Raw genomic sequence first — 27087 nt, 5'->3', positions numbered from 1 at the left:
AGTGAGCGCAGCGAACGAGTGAGAGATACTTTCAGCACGAGAAGATAAAATTCGTATCCCCAAGCGGCCATGTAATGTTCTGTTTATTATATGGATACTGATGAAATTTCCACATAAAAGACAACTTTTTTTATTCATTTTCGCGCGCGCCTGAGCGAGAAGCTCTATTGTAATTGGGTAATTATGTTGGTAACTATGGCCACACCAATATCCTCACACGTGAAAGATAAAAATAGTATCTTTACTGTGCGCGGTGAAGATATGATTTTTTTAGTAAAAGGAGAAATCCTGGTATTTCATCAGTATCTATTTAATAAATTATAATTATTTCTCTTCATGTAGTCATCGTATATTGTACGCCATATTTGAGCCCAAATTCCAAGAAAACGAAGGTCGGTAGAATCTCGTCTTGTCGGAGCTTCATTTCCGTTGTTATTGGCTCAGTAAAGGATGGCATAACTATTGAGTTCCAGACTTTCAACGCGGAGGCTGACTCCACGTGACCATGTCATGGTGGAAAGCGCGCAAAAATTTTCAGCTTGACGCGCTTGCCTGTCTGTGTGTCTTCTCGTGATGCTTCGCTAAATGTGGATGAATTCTCAATCGTGAATTAAGCTTTCTCTGAGAAATGAGAGTGTGTACCAATACCAATCAACCTTCACCAACTGGTGTTCGCATTCAGCACACAGTTGGACATAGTTTCTTCGGTGAGGCATAGTTAATAGAGGGGACCCTCTATTAGGGAGTTGTCGGTCTTGCAACCGCGTCGTTTACAAACTCAAAGCCAAGTCCCTGCACGTTTGATGTAAGTATTAAGCTTTTTTGTAATAATTTTAGGTGGATAATTTTCCTTTCTTCTTTAAATTGGCCCTATTTTTGATAAAAATTTAACGCAGGAAGGGCTCCAGGGAGAAAAGGCCAATTTTTAAAAGGTTGATTAAGTTCACCAAGTTTGCCCTCGCATTTGGGGAAATGCCAGAATTTTTTCCATGCGTTTTCGTTACCAGCAAACCAGTCAATATTTAAATATTCACGTTAATTTCTATTTGGCCGATCGAATTTTACCTTTTTTGGAAGTTGTTACCACTAAGTTCGTTGTAGTTGTTTGTTTTTTTTTTTTATCTCAACATGGAAGCCATCTTGATTGGCGGACAACTGCATTTTCATGCAGACCTGAGACGGCATTATGAAATAACCTGAGAAAACTTTAAATCCAGGAAAATTTATGAATGGTAAATTAATGGTAGTAGCCAAAGGATTCAAGTGACACGATTTTGGCAGCTACTTTCCTAAAGAATTTTCGGTAAATTATTACTCTTTGAATTTTCTGAAGAATAAGATGTTTCGCATGAAAGAAGTAAGTGACAAATCTCTTGCCTACGCGAATTCTAGCGTTGAAATTGTATCCTTAAGAACCCACGGCAGCGTGATTGCGATAATTTTTTTTTTTTTGATTAAGGGTTCCACCATAGTTAGCAGAGGGGACTACTAACTATGGTTCCTCGAGCCATTGAAGTTTTAGGCATTTTTTTGGCGATTTCAAACCATGGACTGAAGTCCATTCCCTTTCTGGAAAAATTACCTTTGTTACCATTAATATGCATCAATATGCAAGGTGTCCATCCTGTTCTCTAAAGATTTTTAATGGTGGTCAATGTGAGAATTTGTCTAAAAGTCAAGAACTTCTCAAGCTCATGATCATGCAGTCCATTTCTTCTCATTCCTTTAATGTCTTATTCAGGGGTGATATCGTTGTGATAAGTCAAGATGCTTTTTACTCTTAAGGGTCAATGGGTCAGTACTTAATGACAACTTAAATATTGATAAATATTGATTAAATATTGATGTCAGTAAAATTATAAATTTCCACTCTGAAGCAGACTGCTTTTCACTTAGGTCTAAGGACTTTTTAACTTTAAAGAAGAAATATGCCAGAACTGTCTTGAAGTGTAGTTTTTTTCCATCAAATAATTGACATGTGGAATCAATTACCTTTCGATATTTGTTATTCTGATAAAGAAAATATTTTTAAGTCAGAGTTAATCTTGAATTTATCTTTAGTGTATTAAAACTTTCAATAAAGAGTTACAGTAATTGCACGAGTTCTAGTAACTTCTGCCAGTTACTGCATTTACCTTTTGAGAAAGGTGTATCCTAATAGGGGTGAAATGGTATCAGGAATATAAACTGGAAATCTAACAATTAAAAGAAAATGGTAAAACTGTGTTCTACCCAGTAAGGAAATCCACGTGTCCTTCACAAGAATATCTTTGAAGGTGTAGTGTGATCGTGCAGGTGAGTGTACTTCTGAGAAGGACTGTTGTCGGTGGTGGTGACTGATGTTTCAACAACCCATGCAGAAGTCATTATTAGAGTCTTCATCAGACTCTGATGATGACTTCCACACAGGTTGTGGAAATGTCAGTCACCACCACTGACAACAGTCCTTCTCAGGACTACACTCACCCGGACGATCATACCACACTTTCACAGGTTACCCCCAGGTTCAAACCATTTACTAGGAATATCTTTGTGAGAAATAAATGTAGAAATCATACCACTGCTTTCCAAGAGGTCAAATAGTAAACTACTAGGTAACAGACTGGAGACTAATTAATCAGTTGTTTTAAGACACTTCACCAATTTTATTTTCTTTAGTAGCAGCTTGTACATGTCAGATTGCAGGCATCGCAATAAGTCTGAACTAATTTCAGACTGTTTCCATTTCATGGAACAGTTTAAAAGTACTTGATTCAAACTGATTTCATTTAAATATGTTCTTTATAATGAAAAAAATCAAGCGCAATCGTATCCTTGTTTGAAATAAGTGTTAAACTATAACATTTGGTTAATTAGTCTTTCAAGCCTTTATCAATCCACAACATCATCATATCTGATGATGTCACAGATGAGCAAATGCTTGGAAGATTTATCAACTTTTTACATTACTTATAGTATCCCTTAAACACGAAGGCGCGCTATATAAGGAAGTCTTCCCTGGGAAGACCTAGGCTCATTTGTCACTCACCGTTGATGTGTGCGGGTCAAATTTAAATGCTGGTAGACAAACAAAAGGAGCTAATGAGATAGCTATTGTTTACTTCCACCAGCATGGTGGCATAAGGTAACGTGCAAACCACCTACTTGGATCTCAAATTTACTGCCACAAATGAAGACAGTTTCCATTGGAGAAGGGAAATACAAATCTCAAAAATTATTGTATTGTGATGAAGACATAAAACAATTTTGAGGAATGTGCCCGCTGCTCACTACTTTGGAGTAGCTGTAGCTCAAGCTGACTTGACTCTAAGAGTTCTACATCACATGACAGTTGATTGACAAATGGTCCAGTGGGACCTAAGGCTCCCTTTATAGCACGCCTTCGTGTTTAAGTAAAAAATTGTACCTTTTACATAATCCAATGGGGTTCTGAAATACAGTTGATTTGCTTACTTCTGTCCAAGCTTAAATTAAAAAGGCAGAGACCCATGAAAAGGTTATTTGAACTTACTTTGAGGGAATAAACATTCACACAGACATTAAGCAATAGAAATCATTTTATGGAGTAGGATTCCTACATGATTTATGAAATTACTTATTCAGGAAAACAATGCTGCTGCAGTTTTTCTCCTTGCTAAGACAAATTTCTCTCCCTTTACACTCCAGCATCAGTTCACTGGATGAAAACTGTGAAAAAAATCCTCTGCAGGGGCAGTATAATTTTTTATTACAATCATGACTCGGGCAGTCAGAGGGCCAATAACTAAAATCAACCAATCAAAATGCTCTATTACCGGTCAATATTCTCTTAGTATTGGACAGGGCACTGTCCCAAATGGTCCCGAATGATACCGCTCTTGTGTCCCTTTGAACTTCAGTCATATAATAAATCTCTTATTAACCAAGCTTGCTCGGGTCCGTACTGGAGGAATATCGGCCCTCGGTCTTTTATGTACGGACCTCGCTGCACTCGGTCCGTACTGTCAAGACCTCAGGCCGATATTCTCCCAGTACGGCCCTCGCGCTTGGTTAATAAGATATACATGAGGCTGATAAAAGAGGTGAAGGGTCTAGTGTTGTTGATGTTTTCAAGGCAAATGATAGAAATATGTCTTAAATTTCATGGTTTGGGCTTTGCCTTCGGTTCTCTTCAGGTAAAATGCGAGGACTAAGTCTGCGCAATACATAAACTGGAAACTGTAAGAGAAGACTAATCGTGATTGAGGTGTTTAAAATGAAGAAGTTAAAGAAAGGATAAAAGATTTTGAAATGTTTTGCAATGACAGTGGTACAAATTCTTACTCTCCTTGATTTACAAATCAATGAGTACAGACACGATGATGATTTGAAATTTAAGCTTGTATTCAAATAATTAGTGCTTATTATAAAATCACATACAAAACAGTTGGCATTTAAAAAAGTTTTTAAGTGTTCCTGCCACTTGCTACTAATTTTTAAAGAGAGATGAAAAACATGATGACATGTATTTTTCAGCACGGATTTTTATGTATTACTAGAATTATCTTATGAAGACTACAAAATATCAGAACCATACAAATGTAATGTAGGAAAACTACTATTGGTATAAAAGAATCCCTTTTACAAAAGATAGCCCTATTTTAAAATGTCTACAACCAGCCCAAAAAATCAGCTGCTCTGAGCAGTTTAGAAGTACAGCAGCAAGACATTTCATTGTTTTTAAACTCTACATCTTTTTGCAAAACTACAAAATTTATCATGATTAGTACTAAAACAAGAACTCTCTATGAACTATTTACAAACCTGATGTCCTAAAAAACAATTCTATTCTCTATTTCTATATTTTTATCTATGGTAAATTATTCCTTTCTACTACAACTATAGAAAATTATTATCAAAATTACTGTACTCAAGAACATTTTCTTGCATTAATTGTCCTGATAATTACAATTTCAAAGTTCCAAAATTAAACCTGGAAAAATAAACTGATACAATAGCTGGGAAGCCATTTCCATCAGTTTTAAGACTATTTACAACAATGAATCGGCACATTAACCATTTCAAAAACAGAAAAAATTTCACGAGTCTTACTTTCATTAGCAAAGATAAGCCAACTGGAGATGACAAAGTGGTTTTTGATATGGGGGGTTTTTTTGCTTGTGTGACCCACTGTGGCTGAAGCCTGTTTCCCTTTAACAAAAAAACATTTGGTATCATAGGCACTGGAATACAAGTTTAGCAAGGCATGTATTCACAGTTAAAACTTTCTCTTTTCTGAATTGACTACATGGTGCTCAACTTAATATCTCACTGTTAAAATTGAGGCAGACATTTTTTCAAGTTTTTCTCTTTATCATGCTAAACTTAAATGAAGTTAAGACCATACTCATCAACAGCTACTTTTCATTTTCTTTGCTAAGCACCATCTGTAGAATATAAGATTATTGAAAACCAGCAACCATTTTCATGGTGTCCATCACAGGTTTTCTAATTGTTACCAGTAATATGTGCAAATGGAAATGCAGTTGGTGAGTTTAACCTCAGGAAGTAATTTGTATGAGATTGGTAGCACAAAAAAGCAAACTTTATATTCATTTTGCACCCATGTCAACAAAGGGTTTTGTATTGCCACTTACACATGCAGATTATATATATTATTTTGTTGGAAAATCTGTAGCATCTCATAAATCTTTCTCACTATATTCAAGATTCAGGTTTCTTGAGGTAATATATTATGTTTGATCAATGTAATCTTAGAGAAAACTATGACCACAGACAACCATTGTATGCAACTATTATATGAATATGGTCTACTGAAGAGCACAGTTATTGCACTACACCACACCACTCTCACAGTAGGTAATTAGACTCACTTATAAAAAACGCTAGTTCATCTAATCATCCAGATACCAATTCAGATATTGTACATCCAGCATTTCTTTAAACAAATTTTTTGCCTCATGAGCTATTAGTATCAAGCCTTTACACTTATGACAAGACTTAACTAAAAGTGGATTGAGTGTGTTATCATTAAGAAATTCAACTTCAACTATTCTTTCGATTGAGTGTTTACGCATGGAATTATTCTAAATAATGCGAATGTACTTAAATTTACTTTCCAAAATACTCTACTGATGCAATTTATAAATAGGACCATGTTATTCTTATTCTAAAAAGCCTATATAAATTCTCTGGTTTGTACATGAATGCTTCTAAATATTTTATGCTAACATCTTTACAGAAGAACAACTTACAATAACTTAACAAATGGCAAAACCAAAGTATTCTCTGAACCTGGCTGAGCCATCTTTTCTTAGTGCTAAGTTTCTTCTAGTGGTATTAGTCACACGTGACATGCATTATGGCACATCTTGGCATGCTGTGTACTATTTTATCTTGTGGGATGGACTGAAGTGGCTTTTACTCGCCCATTTAATTTTAAGTCCTACCATCTCGGCTTGCTGAGGATAAGGCCAGCTTTTAGGAGCTGTAGGAACCAAGCAGCTTAAGATGATATCCGCGCTGACATAACATCTACTGACTCTGCAGTGTTGCTTACTGGAAAGAAACTCCTCTCTAAAATTCAAAGGAGGAAAGAAGGCTTTGAGTAGTGTTTTAGGTACTCAGGCTCCTCATATAGTGCCTCCTTGCTTAAGCCATCTACTTTGATTATTGAGTCACTTGTGTTTTGTAAAATAATGTATAATATGCAACTGGTGAATTATAATGAAATGAAAAAAATCATAAAAATCTGTCACAAACAAATTTATTGCACACAAATTCATTTTTGCACTCCAAATTAAAACTTACTCTAACTTCCTCTTTCTTTCTCTTACTTTTTAAAGCTTCTGTCTACTTTTTTTTCTAGTGGGCTTGTTTTCACCTAACGTACCTGAATATAAGTGAAGTTGAATAATCAAACTTGCCAGATTTCAACACATTTCCTGGTAGAATCATCCTCCCAGGAGGCTCTTGCCTTTGTAACAGGTACTTGAATTGTAAACTGTCCTCGCAACACACTGAGCAATCTTCTCTAAACATTTTCTAAGAAATACATGCACAAGCCTATAACACCTACCTTCAAGCATGCTCTCATCTGGATTCATACTGCCAAACCCTGACACCATTTGGTAGTCAGTGGACTCCTCTTCAGATGCAACATTTCCACTGCTTGAGACGGGTCCTACTTGGATAGCTGCTGGCCAGCGAGGAGGTATACTACCCCTTGGTGTGTTTCCAGGTGATGTGAACAAGCTCATTGGAAGTGATGGACTAACGGCAGATAAGCAACCAGGTGGCAAGTTTGGGTAGCTGAACACTTGCTGGTTGTGATTGCTGTATGATGATGCCCCACTGTTTGGATTATTTGTTGGAGACTGGGGGTTGAAGTCACAGTGAAAAAAAAAGTTAATTCTGTTTCCTAACCCTGGAAATGTTGAGCTTCATAGGAAAAGGTACATATACACCAACTAACATTACTAAAACATGTGAATGAGATTAATTGAGAAAAACATCTTTGGATATGGGTTATGCCTTCAGAGCCACTGACTTATCTTCACATGATAACATATTTCTCAACATTGCATGACAAAAAGCCTAAAATTAAATAATCCGCAGAAGGAGATGGCAATTATGTTCCAAAAAACAAACAAAAAAAAATTAATGACAATAGCTGCACCAACAGGTAACATTAAAATTGTCATGATTTACCTGGATAATCTGGACAGTTGTGTTCAGTGTTATTCCTGAGGGAGGACTTGTTTTACTTGGGCTTGATGACACTGGAGATTGTTGTTGCTGATGTACTGGAGAGTGCCGTGGTTCTGCTACATTAAAGCTACTGCTTCCTGTGCTTTGAATGATACTGTTACCACTTTGCGATCTCGTTAAAGGAGGAGGTATGACAGCTGATGTTCCTGGAACAAAGTGCCTACCATTTGGTGCTGAACTGGAGCGGGGTCTCTCAAGAAGCTGGATGAATTCACTGGGCGCACCAGAACGGCAAGGAGCAGAACCTGTGAGATTCATGGATACTGTTTCAAATTTCATGTTGCCTTTAAAACTACCACATTGACAAGGCCCAATTAGGCCAAAGAAATGTAATGTCAATGGGTAGTTGGATTTAAGAAGTTCTCAAATGTAAGTAACATTAGTGCATTTTGGGTAGCAAGAGAGAATCTGGAAAATGGCTTTCATTCCCAATAACAAAATAGAAGCCTTACACTTAGCATCAGTAGCAATGTGGGACAACTTATCTCTAACACCATTATTTATTCAGTAAGTACCACATAAGACATGCAAAACAAGATTGAAATCTTTTGATACATGTACCCTCTCCAACTTACCAACAGAAGGAATGTGTGGATTTGGCATGGGCAGGCGGAATGTAAATCCCTGCTGTGGAAGATTCATGCCAAGCCCACAACTTGATGGTCCATGACCTTTAGGTGCTGATGCTAGTTGCATAATATATGATGTATCATTCATATTGCAGTCTCTCATTTGCCTGGTGTGTAACTGCTGAGTCTGACCACTGTATGATGTGACTGCAGGTGACTGTGGTTCATTCACATTACAACAAGTGATAGCAGAGTGGTGGTTCTCCATTGGATTGTATCCTGTGCAGTTCTGTTCTGGTTTGATTTTCGGGGGGTATGGTACCATTGGAGAGTGGATGACACTGGAACCTGAAAATTGACATACATATAAATTAGTAAGGAATGAATGAAACTTTAAGACTGCAATTTTCACAGGGGCATGTAAATTTTCCTTCAAACAATGTTCATTCCCTCTTTTGAGAAATTTTTTTCACAATTTTGGTTTCTTGCCAATCAAAAGATGAAAGCAGTGATTATTAAAGTGGCCTTTCTTTCATGATCACAAATGCCTCCTTTTAATTTTGTCTCACCTGAATCAACATCATTTTGCCAGTTTGACCCCTGGGAAGAGAAACTTGCTGGTGATTGAACATACAGTCCTGTACTGTCCCTATCATCATCATCGCAGTCCTCGTCGACTGATGAAACAGAGCTAATCGTCCGACTTCGTTTTCTGTACCTTAGGTCATATACATCAGGTCGTGGGTGTATGCTGACTGCACTTGGGAAACGTTGCTCAAGACCTCCATCACTATAAGATGAGCTCTCCAAGTCTGATAACATTAAACTGTGTGATGAAGTTACACATTTGATGGGTGCTGAAAGGGTTGAAAAATATATTTTTACATTAACTAACTGAGAGGCTCTTTGATGGGAAACTAGAAGTTTTGTGCAATAATTTACAAGAAATGGGTTTTTTAAACAAAAGAAAGAAATAGCATTCAAAAATTTTACTTTGGTTTGTTTTTGAATACTTCATTTCACACAATATAACTTTGAAAACATAAACTTTGAAATGACTTAAACTTCAATGCAGAGCTGCTTAGTGTATATTTGTTAAAAGGTTTTATATACTTCCTCATAGATACAAAGCTTAATACAATCAGACTCTATGAAACTGTTGCTTTATTTCTGATTCAAAGAATGGCTGAAAAGTTTAAGATAGATGCTGCAATGTCTGCTCAAATGTATAAATTTTCAACAATGGTACATGCATGTGTGTATGTGTATTTGAGAAAGAAGATTATAACAAAACCAAAGTAAAGCGCATGCTCTGATTGGTCAATTTAGTGTCCCCCATTTGCCCATGGGTGTACGCTGCTGACGTGAGCAAATGCAAAGACTATTTTTGCGCATGCGCTTGTTTTTTCTGGTCACATAAGATTTGTTAAATAAAAGGGAACTCTTTAGCTACAATGTATCAATGTTATAAAACAAATGGTAAACACCACAGCGTACACTACGCTGTGTCGTTTACCATTTGTTAAACAAAGAACAGCTGTTGCTTGTAATGTCAGGGGCAATGAAAGGACAGGTAGTGCCAGAGCCTTGAAGACATCTGACATCGTTTAAAGGATTTTGGCTTAGAATGAAGTATAGTTTTGCTGCAATTGTTGAGGGTCAGCACCACTAAAGCCTCTGCAACAAAAGGCTTTCTCTTAAAGATAAACTCTGCAACACACAAAGTTACAAGCACAAACAGGTGCAATTTAACTGAAACCAATGTGAAGTTAAAGAAAAACACTTTCGACTTTATCATAAATGAAGAGAAACAGATTTTGCCAGAATAGAACTTCTGATGAAGTGTTCAGTCAATACACAATCATGTTATATTTGCAAAGAGCTTATTAAAAGGGTCAAGGTAAAGTATAAAAAGTGAGAGGGGAAAAATTTTGAGTATGACCAAATATGGGCTCTATTTCAGCAATGCTGACAATTTTTAAATAGCATTTAAAGATGTTTGTGAATGTAAAAAGTAATTGCTTGGAAAGAGACTCACTTCTAGCATAGGTGTAGAGCTCTGCTACTGTAAACACACCAGATGAAACCAGATTCTGCTCAGTACCAACTAAAAAGAAATAATGACAAGTTGATTCATTTTGAAGCAAAGTACTGAGACATAGTGCTGTAGCAGCAATGCAGTTGCATACTATTTCACCAGAGCCTTTCAAGTCAAAGAAGTGTTTTTTTACCCTCTGTCTGACCATCCCTGATTACAGTTTTGCAATGATAAGGCATCCAAATGGAGTAAAGTTCTGTGAATTTTGATTAGAACTCCCTTATATGTTCTTTTTTGCAGTGTACTTAAAATATTTGTAACACCCACAAAAAAAAAGAAATGGCTGGTAACATTCTTGTACACTAGTTATATTTGTGATACAAAGACATACATTTCAATTTTAATATATATATTTTTTAACTTTTATAATAAGACTTGGTCTTGAAAATTTGAATTTCTTGAAAATGTACTTGTAAAATTAATCTTACAACTACATTCTTTTAAGAATTTATATTTAAAAAAAAATTAAAGGACACCAAGGTAAAATAATGTTCAAAAGTAATTACAATTCTTTGAATGTTTCAAAACTGAAGCCTTAGGTTGACCTTGCTTTTCTATTACATTCCCTGGCTTCCAACCAATGAAGAATTGTTTAAAAATTAATGGTTTACATCAGATTACAAAGCGGACAGTGTGACAATTAATGTCAAAAGTAACTGGTATTGGGTTTCAACTGTCAAACTGTAGTGATTACATTGTACAAATATTTTAATTTTTTTTTTTAAGTCCTAGTTCTTTTCCTTTAAAAATATTACAAGTTGGTCACCTAATATGAATGTGACTTTTAAGTGTCTGTTGAAACTAGATGTTAACGTACAGTTATTTTTAAAATGAGCAAAAGAGAAAGAATTTCATTTCATTAAATTTTCACATCCTGACAAACAAACAAAAAGGGCTTTCTTGAATCAACCATACCTTTTGCTGACCTGTTGAGTATTATTCCAGAAATACTGGATTGATTCACTTACATGTATTTTTGCATCAGTAGTGCAGATTAAAATATTACAAGGGATCATGATTTTCAAATAAATGACAGAACATCTGAATAACTGCTACAAAAGCAAGTTTTTGCTGTGTGAGATTAAATATTAAATGTTTGACAGCCCACACCAAATCTTACAACATCTACAAAAAGCAACAACTTATAAGAATCCAAGATGCCATCTAAACTTTTGACTTGCACCTGCTTTTCACTTGTAGTGACACACAAGTGTCATTAATATGCTCAATTCTACAGCTTTAGTGTAAAAAATATGCAGGGACAGTTGTTTGCCTTCCTGTCATGCACTCTTGAAATTTTTATCCATTTGCCCCTTAGAAGAGTCCATGCCAGAGTGTTCTTTACTCATTAGTACATGAACTTTCTGACTCTATGCATTGCTATGCAATGAACAAACCTAATTGTTAACTGTAATCTGATTCAGAAAGGTAACCCTGTGTACACACACTACCTACTTTAAACCAGGGTGATTTAAAGCTGACAGGTAACTGAAAAAAATTATTCCACAGATTGTTTCATTTTGTACATAACGGGTCTAAATGGTTGGCCTAAAGAAAAAAATAGTGTCAAGTACGTGTTCCAGATGTTATTACAAGTTTTAAAACAAAACTTGCATTACTTTGACAGAAAAAAGTTTGCAACACTGTTCATTGATGGTTTTAAAATGAATTTCAGAGACAAGCTCATGACGAGGTAATAAGTGTGGTATGCAACTGTGAAACCAAAATTATTAAGTAGCAAAATCTCTACTTGTGATTGTTGAAGCCCAGAACAATTACTGTGCAAAGGAAATAGAAAGGAAATATAAAGTAAAAGAAGTGTGCTATTGATTGTGTAGGTAACAAAAAAAATTATATTGAAATTTTAATTTAAATGTTGGTTAGAATAGGCAGATGAACATTTGTGATACTTTTATGGCTGATGAGAGGTTTTTAACCAAAGGGAAATTGTTTGCTATATTATTAGTGCTTTGTAAAAATGTGAATGAACTAAGTCCCAATCGCTAGTGGCTAATAAAGAGGCCTGCTCACGTACATACACTGTTCAGGTTATCTCCTAAGTTGTATGTAAAAAGAGTAAAATTCTAAACATAGTGGTAAATGAAATAGGTACCTTCCCTATGACAAAATTTGAAAATTAAAGGATAAAGAAAATATGCAAAGATAGAACAGATTGGTTGTTGATGCTTAGGGTTTTATTTAAATTAGGTAGAAAATGTGAATGAACTAAGTCCCAATTGCTAGTGGCTAATAAAGAGGCCTGCTCACTACATACACTGTTCAGGTTATCTCCTAAGTTGTATGTAAAAAGAGTAAAATTCTAAAGATAGTGGTAAATGAAATAGGTACCTTCCCCATGACAAAATTTGAAAATTAAAGGATAAAGAAAATATGCAAAGATAGAACAGATTGGTTGTTGATGCTTAGGGTTTTATATAAATTAGGTAGAATGTTGTGTTAAATTAATATTTAAATTAGGTAGAATGTTAAGTTAAATTACTAAAGAATAGTTACTAGGAATACCAACATACAGTTGTTTATCACAATATCTAACCTATATTCAGTGCTTTTGCAGCCAAAAACCACAATAACTACCAACTCTATAAAAGATACTAGCACATTGTTATACAATAGCAGAATACTCTTCGGTTTTAGATAAAAAAAAATTAAACAAAAATGAAAACAGCAACAACAGCTTTGGATTTAAATGTCTCTAATACAGTTTGTTTACGAAACCAGACATAAAAATCATAAACAAAACGAATTTGATAAATAGATATGAACATACTTGTTCAAAACCTTTAAGATCTATATTGGAATTTTTAACTTAAGTTTGTGTATTAAGTCCTGGCATGCCCCAAAGTTACTTCCATCAATTATTCTTAAGACAAAACAAAAGTAGTGGTAAGATTAACTCTTTAATACTTTGTAAGGATTAAGTTGTAACTTCTCCATTCCTTTCATTAAAACTAACTCCACTGATCAAACCAGGGGTAGAGAACCAGAATCTTAGTGAAAAGCAAGTCAGCTTATTACTGCATTCTTGCAAGGATTACTGCATAAAAATAAAAACTACATAATGATAATTCTGATACCTGACCTTGGATGAAAAATGTGTGCTTGCTATGTCTATTGTTTAAGATATCACCCCATTGTAAATCACAACCTTTTGACATTTTACAAGACAATAACTTTTCAAATGACCAACAGAACAATGCTTGTCAACAATTACATTCATTAGTAGCTCTTCTGTCAATCATTTCAGATTTTGGAAGTTGCCTTTTGATTCAAGTTTTATTTCAAAGGTGTAGCAAATTGTTAACAGAACGTTTAAAAGAACAACAAGGAACTCGAAAAGCAAATAACTGGAAAAACACCAAAGAAATTACGAGAAAGAGTTTTTATAAACTGATGTAAATAGTGTCACGACCTTGAAAGCCAAACGCAAGAGTTTAATTTCACATGGAAGGAATGCAATGTTGTTGTATCGAGTAACTCAGTCACGTTAAACAAAACCGCAACAGCATGCCTCTTAGAGAGTGATTCTCCACAAGTCGTGTCTCACTCAAATTTCAGAATGTTTTATTCCCTCCCCAAAGTAAGAAATAAAAGAGAGTCCAAACTGTAAGCGAAGATGATTTGCGTTCACTGTTCTCGAACCAGTTTCGCATGACTCGGTACTTTCATATTGCATGCAAGACCAGAAACAGCTTATATCTTTCCACTTACATAAAACCCAAGGTCAAGAAATCACATCTTTTAAACACTTTGTTTGCCACTCTGAACTTATAATTCTCAATTATACCCACACACTCTTTTTTTTTTTTGACCGAAGGGACCAAAGGAAGAACAGGTAGAGAATGATCTAGATCTTTTTTAAGTGCCGCAGAAAATTAATTAGTATGTAGCAGTCTATAGTATATTTTTGCGAAAGAGAATTCAAAGGAATTCTAAAAACAAGATAAACAAAGGGGGAGCTTGTGGATACTAACAACAATAGGCGAAATGTCACGAATGATTTCCACTGATTACAGCCTATATGTTAATGTTAACCTGAAGCAAAAAGAATATATTAATATGCATGAACAAGCTGTCAAGTGGATATCGCAAAAATAAACCTACGACTCGTAAGGGAAGGAGTGAAAGCTCTAATTTAGTCGTCGTGCCGTGATGGTTGTTTGCGAAATCCCGTTTATTCAGGGAGAAACACTAACGGCAAAACGAATTGTCTTCCGCGCTAGACAATTCTTTTCTAAACAGAAAGACGAATACAAAGATGTTGTTTGCACGTCGTTGTTACTCGAGTTTCATTCTTGGATCGACCCGCGAAAAGCTCAAGGGGAAATATGAAACTTATCTCCTTTCCAATACGCTAACAAGAACTTCGTGTACTTTGGTAAAAAGCTTATGGGCCAAACAACAATGAATCTAAATGTTTACTAAACGACACTTTTTTGTAATCATGTATTACCTTACTTACATTCAATACGCAATGGAATTTATGCAACACTTAGAGGAAGTCGTTCACGATTTCTAGGGATAATAGAATCTTGCGGACAAAATAGCAGCGATTTCCTGAAATAGCACGTGTAGCCCGGAGGGGCTAATTTTTGCGATTACACCAGGCATGCAAATGGGGCTCTTAGTTTTACCTTTAACAACAATGAAACGTGGTTTCTACTGGGGGATAACGCAACGAGAACAAAAACAAAAGCCTTATGAGCGAATTAATTTGGATTGTTCAAATGCGCGCACGTGTCGGGTCACAACAAAACAACAACACTGCGTTTGTCCTTGGAAAAAAATAGTCCATTTTACTCATTACCACGACTAAATTTGCAACTTACATGTAATTCTGTATTTTTCACTTTGAATACATTTACGAACAGGTCCTTCAGAGAAGATATTAAAAATTTATGCTTACTTTGGTGAGAATCTGGATCGCCAGAACTTCGAACGGGACTGTTGGAATCCTGTTTGTGCTCTGTGAGTAAAATGAAGAACTAATTGCGGTCGATGTAACACAAGAAAGCAAACTATACAAATATAACAATTTCAATTCTTTTGGGTAATAAAATGATTAAATTACACACCCAAAGGACTTAAACAGTTTTCTGCTTTAATTATTAAAGAGAAACATAGCACCTCCAACTTGTTGATAGGAGAGACGGTGCCCGAATAGCAGAAAATTTAGCTCTGTAACTCTGATGTGCTGGCATTTAAACATTTGATCGTATCTGTTCTACGGGTAATAGTCATCGACATTACAGGTGAGCAACTCTTACCTCGGTTGCACATGAAGTTGGCAAGAAATAGATCCAGTTCTCGAACTGTCACTGTGATATGGTTGGGCAAAACACACAGTGTGTGATTCTGGCAGTGCTGCGACTTGCCCAGACGTTCGCCGTCCGTGCTTTCCAACGGAATGCCACGGAACAAGATAACCATAACCAAATCAAGTCTCCACACTTTGTCAGCTTGACGAAGGCAGTCGATGCGCCTCATTTTCCCCTTCTGATCGGGGTTGGAAATTACGCAACGACACGAAGAGCCGGGTTTGTTTCCAACGACCGACATCACGAAGTCCTCTCTGCATTCTTGACGAATGTCTTTTCGAAGCTTTGCCAAGAGCCTCGAGGCCCACTTTTGTTTCACTTCAGGAGCTTCAGCATCTAGCTCTTCTTTGCACCTTCTCTCCTCATCGGGAGTCATTCGTACTTCATGCTTCTTATAATGCTTTCGCTTTCTTGCTTGCAAATTAAACCACGTATAGGCAAAGGCCTTGACATGAGGGAGCAAGGCCTCGATGAACGAGTGTATCTCGTCCTGGAAATCAAATAGACCAGGGTTAGTCATTTTTACGAAGTCGACTAGAGATGTACTCTCGCCGCTAACCATGTTGCCCTCAGCTTTACCCCGTTCACTGAGGCCCATCTGAAGACATGATAGATTTTTTTCTCCAATCTACGCACACTGTTTACTTCGTGTCATGCGTGTCAAAAACACATTCGGTTTGTCCATCACGTATGGTCCAGCCAATCAGCACGAGTGCAGATGACAAAAACAACAAAAGCTGTCAAGTGTTGACCATTGGAGAACTGAGGTTTCAGGGCACCACTTTACGGAGAATTCAAACTTCGATCGGGTTAATTTGGACCTTGTAGGATTTTGTCATTTCTATGTAAACCGAGACATGAAACCTGAAAAAATCTTTCCGAAAGTCGGATCATTTCCACGCCGACTTCCGTATTACGCTACAAGACTACTCCACAATCAATTACTGAGTAATCACAAATAATCGACAGTATTTTTCACGGTGGCGCGAAACTGAAAGAATGCTTTGTTTGGTAGTCCGGCTAAACCATAACTCTCCCACACGAATCAGTTAATGAAACATCGATGAAAGTTAAGCGTTATGACGCGCGCGACTACACTATCAAGCACACAAACAGAAAGCGATCTGACGTTCGAAAACAATTGATAGCTAAGATCGTTTGGAATTTGTTTCGACCACAACTTCCCAAAACAAGGGGTGTGCAAATTTCCCTCTATTATTTGATGGACAGATACACACAGCTTGGCGCCGTGCGGTCGACAGTGAGTCATATTGTGGTTGCAGTTTCAAAGTATAAATTTTGTTATCACTTATCGGCATGATCCGAGGTATAAAAGCTTGGGATTACATTTTTCACACTCAGCAAATTGATGAGTCACGAACTACCCGTAACTTCATGAAGAAAGTTGGTGTGACATTATTATTATGTAAACAAAAACAGAACAACTCATCACTGAATCAGAGGGCAACTTTGAAGGAACATGTAATGAATAGAAGAAAAAATCGACTTAATTTTAATCGGAAATGACGTATTTGTAGTACACATCATGTACAAGTTCTTCAATCTTAAAGGACTTGAATATGGCGTTGTTTTTTTAAACGATTATGCCAGCCCTATTTGGAAAACACTTGTTGTCATTTTAAGCCTAATCTATCCTATGTCAAAAGTAACATTTCCTGAATGCTGTCTTTTAAAATCTGATCGCGATAAAATACGCAGCCCTTGATCCAGCGCATCCTATTGTCGTTTCTATTTGACATGACACTGTTTTTCAGAGGCTGACACAAACATCAATCAATATTTAATTAACGTAATCAGCTTTTTTAAGTTCACTTTGAGACCTAAAACTAAACGAAGGACGTCATCGCAACCCTCAAGATTCCATTTTTAGAAAATCCTAGCCCTGAAAACGATTACGATCTCAATTCTCCCGCAAAATTCAAAAGAAATGTTGATCCAGCCTTAATTGATTTTGCATACTTGGTAAACTCCAGCTTGCAAAACAATGAGAACCCTCTGAAGCGGCTTAAAAGTTAATTGTCCTAATACCCTTGTGCGTAAGAAGAGTGCGTCACGTATCAGGTTTTCGCTCTTTTAGTCAGGAAGTCGTAGCCCACGTCTCGTGATTATGGGCGGAGGTTAACAAGCACGAATCACAGCATATCCTAATTTGGCCCAAGGTGAAGCGGAGCCCCATATAAGGTCTGGTAAACATGTGCTCGGCTGATGGGGTCACTTGATTACAAGTGAGCTGCGGTGTACGAGCGAAAACGGATTACAGGAAGTGGGGTTTAGAAAACAAACAGATATTGTGGTTTTTCTACAAAACAACGTACAAGACTGTAACCAAATAAGGTGTAATGATGCTTGACTTGTTAATGCTACTAAACAACTCCAAAGTCTCACTTCAGTTCTGTCACACTTGAATTTATTATACATGCCAAATTGAAACAAAGAACGGGAAAATTCCCGCGTTTCATTAATTAAGGAGTTGTTTAAGGACCTAACTGATTCTCATGCAAAATGCTGCTTTAATGATTGATTCATTGAGATGTTTTGTTTTACTACACCTTTACCAACAAAAGAACAATACTGATAACAACACAATAGCAACAATTGCTTACGGAACAGGATAAAGGTGTGCCCTTGACACTTATGTCTGTAAGCGGAACATAAGTCATTTTTGTAATCATTTACACTAACTACTCATCAACAAACTTATCTGCATTGACATAACACTAAAAACAACAAGTGTTTTGGGTTGTATACAATATCATATCTATTTATCGAAATTTAAAAAACAAAATTGTTTTACAAATTCATTTTTAATCCAATAGAATGAGGAAAAATACCCAAATTAATTTTTTTGAAAGAGAAGATAATTATAAACTGTTACACCCAAACATCCATAAATGCATTTTTGGGTTAAGTCAAACTAAAAAATCTTGTCTTATATTCAGCCTGTCATCAAAAGTGTCTCTATGCCAGGTTGCAGCATAGTTGTAACTACATAAAACTGGAAATTTGCAGTATTCTGCAAGGAGACAGTAAGTTTTTTTCAAAAACCCTGACTGAAGAAGTTGAAATGCCCACTGGATGGCCTTTGGTGGTGGCCGACTAATGTGAAGGCCTGAACTCAGGCTGAAAATTGATAAGAGAGAACCCTACTAACATCTGATGTTAAAGGGTGAACACTATACCAATCACCTCACTTGCACTGTGAAGACTGAAAAATTTTGATCACATATACATACAGGAAAAAAACTGCAAACACAACTCACAATTCCACAATACTTGTAACAAGCCATTAATTGGAAATTGGAAATCAATTTTCTACCTAAAATAGTCCTGCAGATGGCACTTAATGTTAAGTTTAAGTCCTAGATGAAACTAATCCAACCACAAGTTACTAAAAGTCTTCTGATTGGGGACCATATCAGAAATGAGCATATTGAATACATATAAGTAGAAACATGCCCAATGTTTGGGTGGCCAACAGTCAGTCAGTCGTATAAATCACCTTCAGATGAAAGAATGCTACTTTATAGTGCAACTATGAAGCTTATGTGTAGAAAATCAGTTTTGGGTACAACCTTTACAAATAACTTGATGACAATTGGCTTTAAAGATAGACCAGCTAAGGTAATTCTGGGAGTGAATACAAGGAAAGGGAGAACTGCAAAGCTCTTATAGAAATTGAACTGAATACCTTTTCACCGATTGTTGAGTGTTGAATGTCTCAACTAACCATCTAATAAAACAGACTTCAACACTTCCTTGCAGTCTATGAGACACAAACAAATTATGATAAGGCACACATAATTAAACAGGGAAACAGAAAGTGGAAAAATCATTCTTGCTTCAGCTGTTAAATTGTGGAATGCATTACCAGTATTTATAAGGTAGAGCTCCACAATGTGCTGTTTTAAGCCAAATAATTTCGCGACTTCCACTTAAAATTAATACCTGACATTTTTACCCCAAAATATGAAGGCCTAAACTTCCTTCTTTTATGTAACTCAGCTCAAGCTATCTCGTTTCCATTTGACATGACATTGTTTTTTTGGTGGCATTCATTCTTTGACAGGGGATAGATATTAAAAGGAATTTATACTTGAGTCAAAGGCCTCTTTAAATGATAGAGGTTTTCTTAATAACAAAGTGTTCCAAAGAAAATACAGCTGCAAAACCAACTTCTTGAACTTTAATCAGACTTTGAGTGTTATTTATGACTACCTCTTGTGAAAAGCAAGAAATTTGAATGACTTTTCATGAAAAATTTGCATAGAAAATTCCCCACTATGTCTGTTGAACTGGTGGGCAGCTAAATTCAGAGAGAACCTAAAGCACAGGATTTCTACTGAATTTCAGACAAACACAACACCTTATCACAACCAACTGGGCCAACAAAATGGAGGGACCTTTGCCAATATAGAAAGAAGTCATGGCAAGCCTTCTTTCGATCAGTGATTAAAATTGGCAGATACACAAAATTAGGAGAATTTCAGCTCATATTTCCACATAAGGTCATCGTTGTTGAAAAATATCTACTCCATTTTGAAATCAAACAGGACACTGCTTGTTTATATTGCAGAGAAGTAGATGCCATTGACTACACCTTCAATCTATGGCCAAGCTACACAATCCCCTGAAGAAAGTGTTTTTAGGTGGCTTATACTCCATTAGGAACTGCAACTTGATTCCTTCTCAGAAAGAATCTTTATTTAGATTATGTATAATATCAACTTCACTAAACTCTGTTATTTATGAGATTTTACAAATATCCCGTTAAGTTCCATAACAAAGTGTTAACCCCCTCTGGTTTTGCTAGCCAAATAAATGATAGACGTAAATGAGAGGAAAAATTATTAAGCAGTTGATACTGAATTAGTGCTATTATGAACCAGTCACTTGTTGTAGTTGCAATACTGCAAGATGTAACGTAGGAAATATGACATCGCAAGTGTTAAAAAAAAAAAAAAAAAAAAGGAATAAGAAAACAATTTGAATAACTCAGAGGTATTGTCACTTGAACTAGTGTTACTATGTTTGTGTAGTTATTAGACCATGAAGTGGTATCATAGTTATCTTTAACTCCAAAGTACTGTATCAATTTTTAGTGCCAGTTTTAGTAATGTTACAAGTGATGTAAGCAGTATTCCCTGTTCCTCTTCAATAAAAGAAATTACAAAAAAAAATTTGCTTTATCCCTATTTGTTTAATATCATGCAAATTAGTTAATTGTTATTTTAACAGCAAAGGAACACATACTAGAATCTGATCATTTTTTTTACTGTAGCCAATCTCAGGAGTCCATTACTTCAGTGGAGCATTCAACTGCCCTTTGTTTATCTCACGGTGTTTTCACAGACAAGTCTGTTTTTAGCTTGAATTTACCACGAAATGGAATTCCTCAAAGAAGCCCTTCAACCAATCATGATTAGCATAGAGTTAATCTATACCTTGACTTGCTATTATTTCCCATTAAAAGATAGTCTGAAAATAGGCTCAGTATGGGAGTTGAACGTTCCAAGTAATGTGCTCCTGCCAATCTGTATTTTAAGCCTTATTTTGATGTATTAGAAATTTACAATCTTCATTTGTGTCATAGTCTTCATTAAACTTTTAAAGTTATTTGTAATTTTAGAGAAGGCCACAAGTGTATCAGCTTATGACTGTAATGTGTTCACCTTCATGGATTAAGGTTATTACTGGTACCTGATACTACTTATGTACCATAATGAATAACAAACTATAAGGTAGTGTTTTGTCTCAAGATGGCATCAAAATTTGGAGCTTTATATTGTCAAAAAAAGTCTTCATAAATTTTTAGAAGTGGTCAGATTTTTGTTAGAACTTTTGTTTATAGTGATGTGATGCCCATGTTCATGCAATAACGGAAAAGTTGACAGGTGTAATATACTGGCATCGGAACACATTTGGGAGAGAGACAATTTCTTAAACTAGGTCCCTATTTATTACTGCCCTTTAAAGTCCTTAGAAAGGTTTAACCATTTAGATGCTAACCTAGTGCAGGGGATTAAACAAAGGACATTACTGTCAATTATTTTTTGACATTGAGGTGACTGAGTTGTACTGATCCAGTCAAAGGAAGCCACAGAAATTTTCAAAGAATTGGACTCAATTTTTGGTGTTGCAGTTACAGTTAAACAACTAGACAACACCAAAATAGCGATTCTCCAAGAGGGCACAGTAACACAATGTCCAAGCAGAATTTCCTATCTCTGCCCATAAACATAGCAATACTACTATGAGTTTTTGTCTGTGTTGACAAAAACTGAAACAGTTTTTGCAAAAGAATTGAAGCCGTTATGGGCTAATTAACAATTATTCCACAAGCACGCGTTGAATATGAGATGATAGATAGCCAACGAGGTGCGTAGCGCCGAGTTGGCTATAATCATCTCATATCCAACAAGCGCGAGTGGAATAATTGTTTTATCAAAAACGCCCTCAAGAAATTATTATTTTGTAAGAAGAAACTGGATTTTTTAGCTCCCTTTTGATTTTAAGCTGATGCGTACGCTTACCATATTTGTAGATTATGGTATATTGGCTGATATACCATAATGGCTAAGCCAATAAAAAGTCTTGAATTGCATTATCCAATGATCCAGTTTTTAATAATAATCGTTACTTCGTGAAGTAATACAGTCTTACAAACGAGGTCAAGCAGCTTCAATAAGCCATCCAACTGTAGTATGCAATAAGCAAGAGGAAGGCAACAAATTTTACCAAGAAATATGTGCCTTCAGTTGACATTTCCCAAGTTGGCAATAGGACAGTAACTGAGATGTAGTCATGGGCATTCATGATGTCATAAAATGTCAATAGAAAATTTTACTGCCTCTAAGTCTTGCCCAAGATTAGAAGCTGTAACAGCTGAGGAAGCCAAGCTCAAAATGAAGAGTGTGCTGCACAGTCTTGCCGACTTTAATTCTCAAGTGTGAAAGAGATATTGGTTTTTTATTTTTGGATATGAAAGGTTTCTGTGTTTATTTAAATTCTACTGACATCATTAAGGTGTTCGGCTATTAATTTAATGGATGGAAAAATGATAAATGTAAGTACAAAAATCTGCATCAATCAGATCGTTTTTCCAAGAGGAGGAGCATCAATCAAAAAATCAAATACTCTTCCTATCTTACAAAAAGGTAGTTACTTTGCTTTTGTGTTGCAGTTATGCTTTTGCATTTTCATCCATGGCAAAGACAGTCTACCTGGTTTCATCTCACATCTTGAGATGCAAGTCTTAAGTACCACTGTGATAATGAAGGTAAGGAACTGTGTAGTCTGTTGAACCATTAAGTAGGTTACACCCCATGGACATTGCTCGCTTTAGAAGATCATAATGTAAAGCTGGTTTGGCTACTATGTCACTATGGGAATGAGCTGTATTTAGAAGCCATCAGGAAATATGATGGATGCTGAGAATATGCAATATAAAAGGGCATGCCCAGGACTTGCAAAGGCACTTAGTGTGGTGTAGTCTTCAAGACTGGTTGAAATACAACTGTCAAAGAAGAACAATCTGGAGAACAGCCCATACTTGATGTCATCACACCATGTCTGTTTTGACTTTGTCCAAGGTTTTTCATGATGGTGATGACCACAACCATCATGATGACAAAAAAGGAAACTTCTTGGAAAGTTGTAAGGTGCCTTTAAGCGAGAAGTTTTTTTATGTCCAATCAGGAGATTTTTAGGTTCATAAAAAGGTTAATACTTGGCTATTGTTGCATAGACATTAATTATGGCAATGGTAAAATCATTAAAATAATAACACCTATTGCAAGGATTCAGTTAATCTCTGGGGTGCTTTCTTTGTCAGTTGCTCAAAAAATTCATGGATAAACACATGCAACTATTGACTTTTGGATTACTTCATTAATCAATCCCTTAATGTATAACATCACATGAGTTTCCCTGATGTGAAATAACTACTAATATTAGAGAAAATCTGACTGTGTTCATTATTTATCCTTACTTTTTATATTAATTCCATCTGTCTGCTTTCAGTATCTTTTCCAACACCTAGATTTTCCATCAGTGAATTCAAATAATTATTGAGCACAAAGAAGTGGCTAGCATAGAGTGAAGCCTAATTTTTCAATCTATAAAAGGCCACTACAGTAGAACCATGCTTACTCTTGCTTTCAAGCTGTAGAGTTAGCTCATAGTAAATGAGTTAAAAAGTGGGATCAAGGGAAATCAGAACTTATTCAAATTACTGGGGGCTTCAAGTTAACTGAGTTCAAGTTAGTACAGTTTTACTGTTAGTAGTAAGAAAAAACGTTGGAGAAATTCCAATGTCCAAGAAAAATGCACTGAATATCATTTTCATAATTGAAAGTTAAATTACTTGCCATGTTGTGGGTAATTTTTTATTTTTTTTAACATTCACATTCACTTTTCACATTATTTTCATGTGTTACAATAAGTCAATTGGACACTTTGACTCCTATCTCATATCTTTTACAGCCCATGTGAGGATACAATTCCCTGGTGTATTATGTGTTTGGATGGATGCCTACAGACCAAGTATATTTAACAATTATTCCACGAGCGCGCGTTGGATATGAGATGATAGAGCCAACGAGGTGCGTAGCGCCGAGTTGGCTATAATCATCTCATATCCAACAAGCGCGAGTGGAATAATTGTTTTATTAAAAACGCCCCCAAGAAATTATTTTGTAAGAAGAAACTGGATTTTTTAGCTCCCTTTTGATTTTAAGCTGACGCGTACGCTTACCATATTTGTAGATTATGGTATATTGGCTGATATACCATAATGGCTAAGCCAATAAAAAGTCTTGAATTGCATTATCCAATGATCCAGTTTTTAATAATAATTGTTAGTAACATGAGGAATTTAAAATACTCTGGTTGCCATGTGGCTCGCAAGATGAAATCTGTCTTAGTTGTAAGGTTTTGGTAATTGTACAAACCCTCACAAGTTCTTGATCAGATTTATTATAATATTTACAAATAATGTTGGTTACTCAAAGAGAATTGCAATAACTGTTTTTCGTTGGTTAGTAAAGATCCTCTACACTGATAGACATCGGGCAAAACTAACAACAGTGGACGAAAGGTCACCTAAAAATACCTTGTTAAATTAAGTATAGTAACTATTCATTATATGAAGGGCAATTTTTACACAAAGTTAAAGCTAGAGTTGGGTGGAATTTGAGCCCTAAAGGAGATGTCCACTTCTAGCTGAGAACCTGAGAACCCCTGTTATAAAAGGAAACCTAGAAATCACAGGCCCCTCTCTTAAATCTGCCACTGACTAATTTTTTTTTCAAGTCAGGACACCAGGCAATAAATGTCTCAAATGGTACGTGCCGAAAAGTTGTGGTAACAATTTGCTGTGTGCCACTTGGAAGACTTTATGTAAAAATCATTTCTTGTTAAGAAAAGCTTTTTTTCCTGAGACTTACTGCTCAAATTCAACCTGTTTTGAGTTAGTGTGCATGAGAATCACAAGAAAAAGAGGTAGCCTGCAAATGTAGGGATTGGTTTGTGTCAAAGACAATTGCTACAGTGACTTACCAGTAATGCAAAGTGCAGGACACACAAGAACCAGGCCCCCACTATTGTCACACCTTCCCAACTGAAACCACCCATAAATAAGGAACAGCATGTTTTTTCTAATATGAGAGTCAATTGGTAAGATTCTAAGCATGAAATGGCATTGATCACTTTTGTATTTGTTGTCTTTCTGCAAGATAGCTCAGGTCCACAACTGATTAACACATTACTTTGTGCATTATTTGAAAACCTTTAGTTGCTTGCATTCCTAATCGACTAAACAGATTAGATTTCCATTTTTCCTAAGCAGAATGGAAAATTCAGCTTTTCTGAATTCTGCCACCAAAATGGAAATCTCTAAAACTAATTAAAACATATCAAGGAATAATTTATTTTTGGCCAAAAGTTCCTTAGCTTGCAAAATGGCTGTAATCTGCTATTTGATGAATGCATTTCATTTTCAGTGCATGAATGGGAGACCATTATCCTTTTTTCTGCATGGTGAATATTCTTAAGACTTTTTATGCTTTTGTTGGTGTCTTTTCAAAGTTGTATGATACAAAGCCCTGTTAGTTACAGTTTCATGAAATCAATTGCATAACTTATCAGAAGTGACTTCTGAGCCTTAGCTCTTGTCATAAGGGTAAAAGATCCGATTACGGTTAAGCCAGGAAGGAAATGGGTATTGATTTTGAAGTGTGGCCCCAAACGTCTAGTTCTGTTTAAATAAATTCGTCTTTCTTTTTCTTCTGTAAATCTGCCACACGATTCTTTAAAGTTGATGTATACTTATTTTGACACATACATCCACGACACGTTCAGCTCTCACTCTTCTGAGCGAATGCTTTTGAATTACATTATCCGAATATTTCCAAAATATCAAGAATTTAATACTGATTAAATGCCCGACACAGGTATGCACACATACAAAGAAATGTAATGTTTCTTCTGCAAAGGTTTGAAGTAAGCTTACTTCCACTCACACCAATAAGTTCGACTTTTTTCCATTTTCCTTACAAGCCTATTAAATTTTCTGCACAATTCCAGAGCGTGATGAAAGGTTTTTACGCCGTCCCTTTCTAACTAAAAGCGCGGTTTTATTAAAAAATGTTGAGGAGTGGGAATTTTTGTTCGCGAGCCAGGCCGTGGATGCGCATGCAACACTAACAATTTTCTCGCTTTTCACACAAAAAGCAACCTCTACTTTTTGGTTCGAATGAAAAGAGTGAAACATTCTAATATACAAGCTGTGTGAGTAAAATAAACAAAATGACTCTCACCAAAGCGCTCCCTCGATGAATGTGGAATGACCTCCTAGTAGACAGACCTGTTGAAATAAACTCAGGTGTAGACTCTCTAGTCGATTAGTACCGAGGTGAACCATAATTTCCCTATGTAGGACGGCACTTTCGAACTTCCAGTCGTATAGAGTTTAAGTTTTTCCTCTCAACATCGTTTCCTTGCCTCTTTGGAAGAAAATCAAAATGTTATCCAACTGTCTTCTAGACCATGGCCATCTGCCAAATGAAGAAACATTAATAGCAACAGCAAAAAGGGTCCTTGAGGGGGTGGACATAGATCCTCCTTTTCACACCTATAGCCAATATCCATACTATGGAAATTTCTAATTTCAAGGAAAGTAAATCTTACGCGGCTAGGACACCTAAATGAGAGTTCAAATTTGGAAACTTAAGCGACGGGACGTGGTGTCCGTGAAATTTAGGAAACGATGCATTGTGTCAATATGCCAAATAATGACTCACCATGAGTGGGGAGGGAA

At 36.1% G+C, this 27087-nt stretch overlaps 1 protein-coding gene and 1 long non-coding RNA gene across 4 annotated transcripts; one reads left to right on the top strand and one right to left on the bottom strand.

Annotated features, from left to right (window-relative positions):
• The first annotated feature begins 509 nt into the window (after window positions 1–509).
• LOC148720509 (uncharacterized) lies at window positions 510–20950 on the top strand. The gene is made up of 2 exons (XR_015993551.1): window positions 510–805; window positions 20347–20950. It is a non-coding gene; the product is annotated as an uncharacterized LOC148720509 (long non-coding RNA).
• Window positions 4342–26828, bottom strand: LOC111325635 (nuclear factor 1 C-type). 3 transcript variants are annotated; one of them, XM_088739751.1, is made up of 9 exons: window positions 26588–26828; window positions 15702–16242; window positions 15341–15400; window positions 10357–10425; window positions 8888–9175; window positions 8325–8666; window positions 7690–7994; window positions 7058–7355; window positions 4342–6555 (listed from the first exon to the last, which is right to left on the bottom strand). In XM_088739751.1, the coding sequence occupies exons 2-9, from the start codon at window positions 16126–16128 to the stop codon at window positions 6485–6487; spliced, it is 1860 nt and encodes a 619-aa protein (XP_088595877.1). In that variant the 5' UTR covers window positions 16129–16242; window positions 26588–26828; the 3' UTR covers window positions 4342–6484. The 3 variants fall into 3 exon arrangements, with proteins under 3 accessions (XP_088595877.1, XP_022785204.2, XP_022785205.2); XM_022929469.2 differs by lacking the exon at window positions 26588–26828 and having other exon boundaries at window positions 15702–17484; XM_022929470.2 differs by lacking the exons at window positions 10357–10425; window positions 26588–26828 and having other exon boundaries at window positions 15702–17487.
• Window positions 26829–27087: the final 259 nt, after the last annotated feature.

This window comes from Stylophora pistillata, chromosome 11, assembly GCF_964205215.1.
Source record: "Stylophora pistillata chromosome 11, jaStyPist1.2, whole genome shotgun sequence".
Lineage (NCBI taxonomy): Eukaryota > Metazoa > Cnidaria > Anthozoa > Scleractinia > Pocilloporidae > Stylophora > Stylophora pistillata.
The sequence above is the reverse complement of the archived record's forward strand: the minus strand, read 5'-3'. Positions and strand labels throughout refer to the sequence as shown.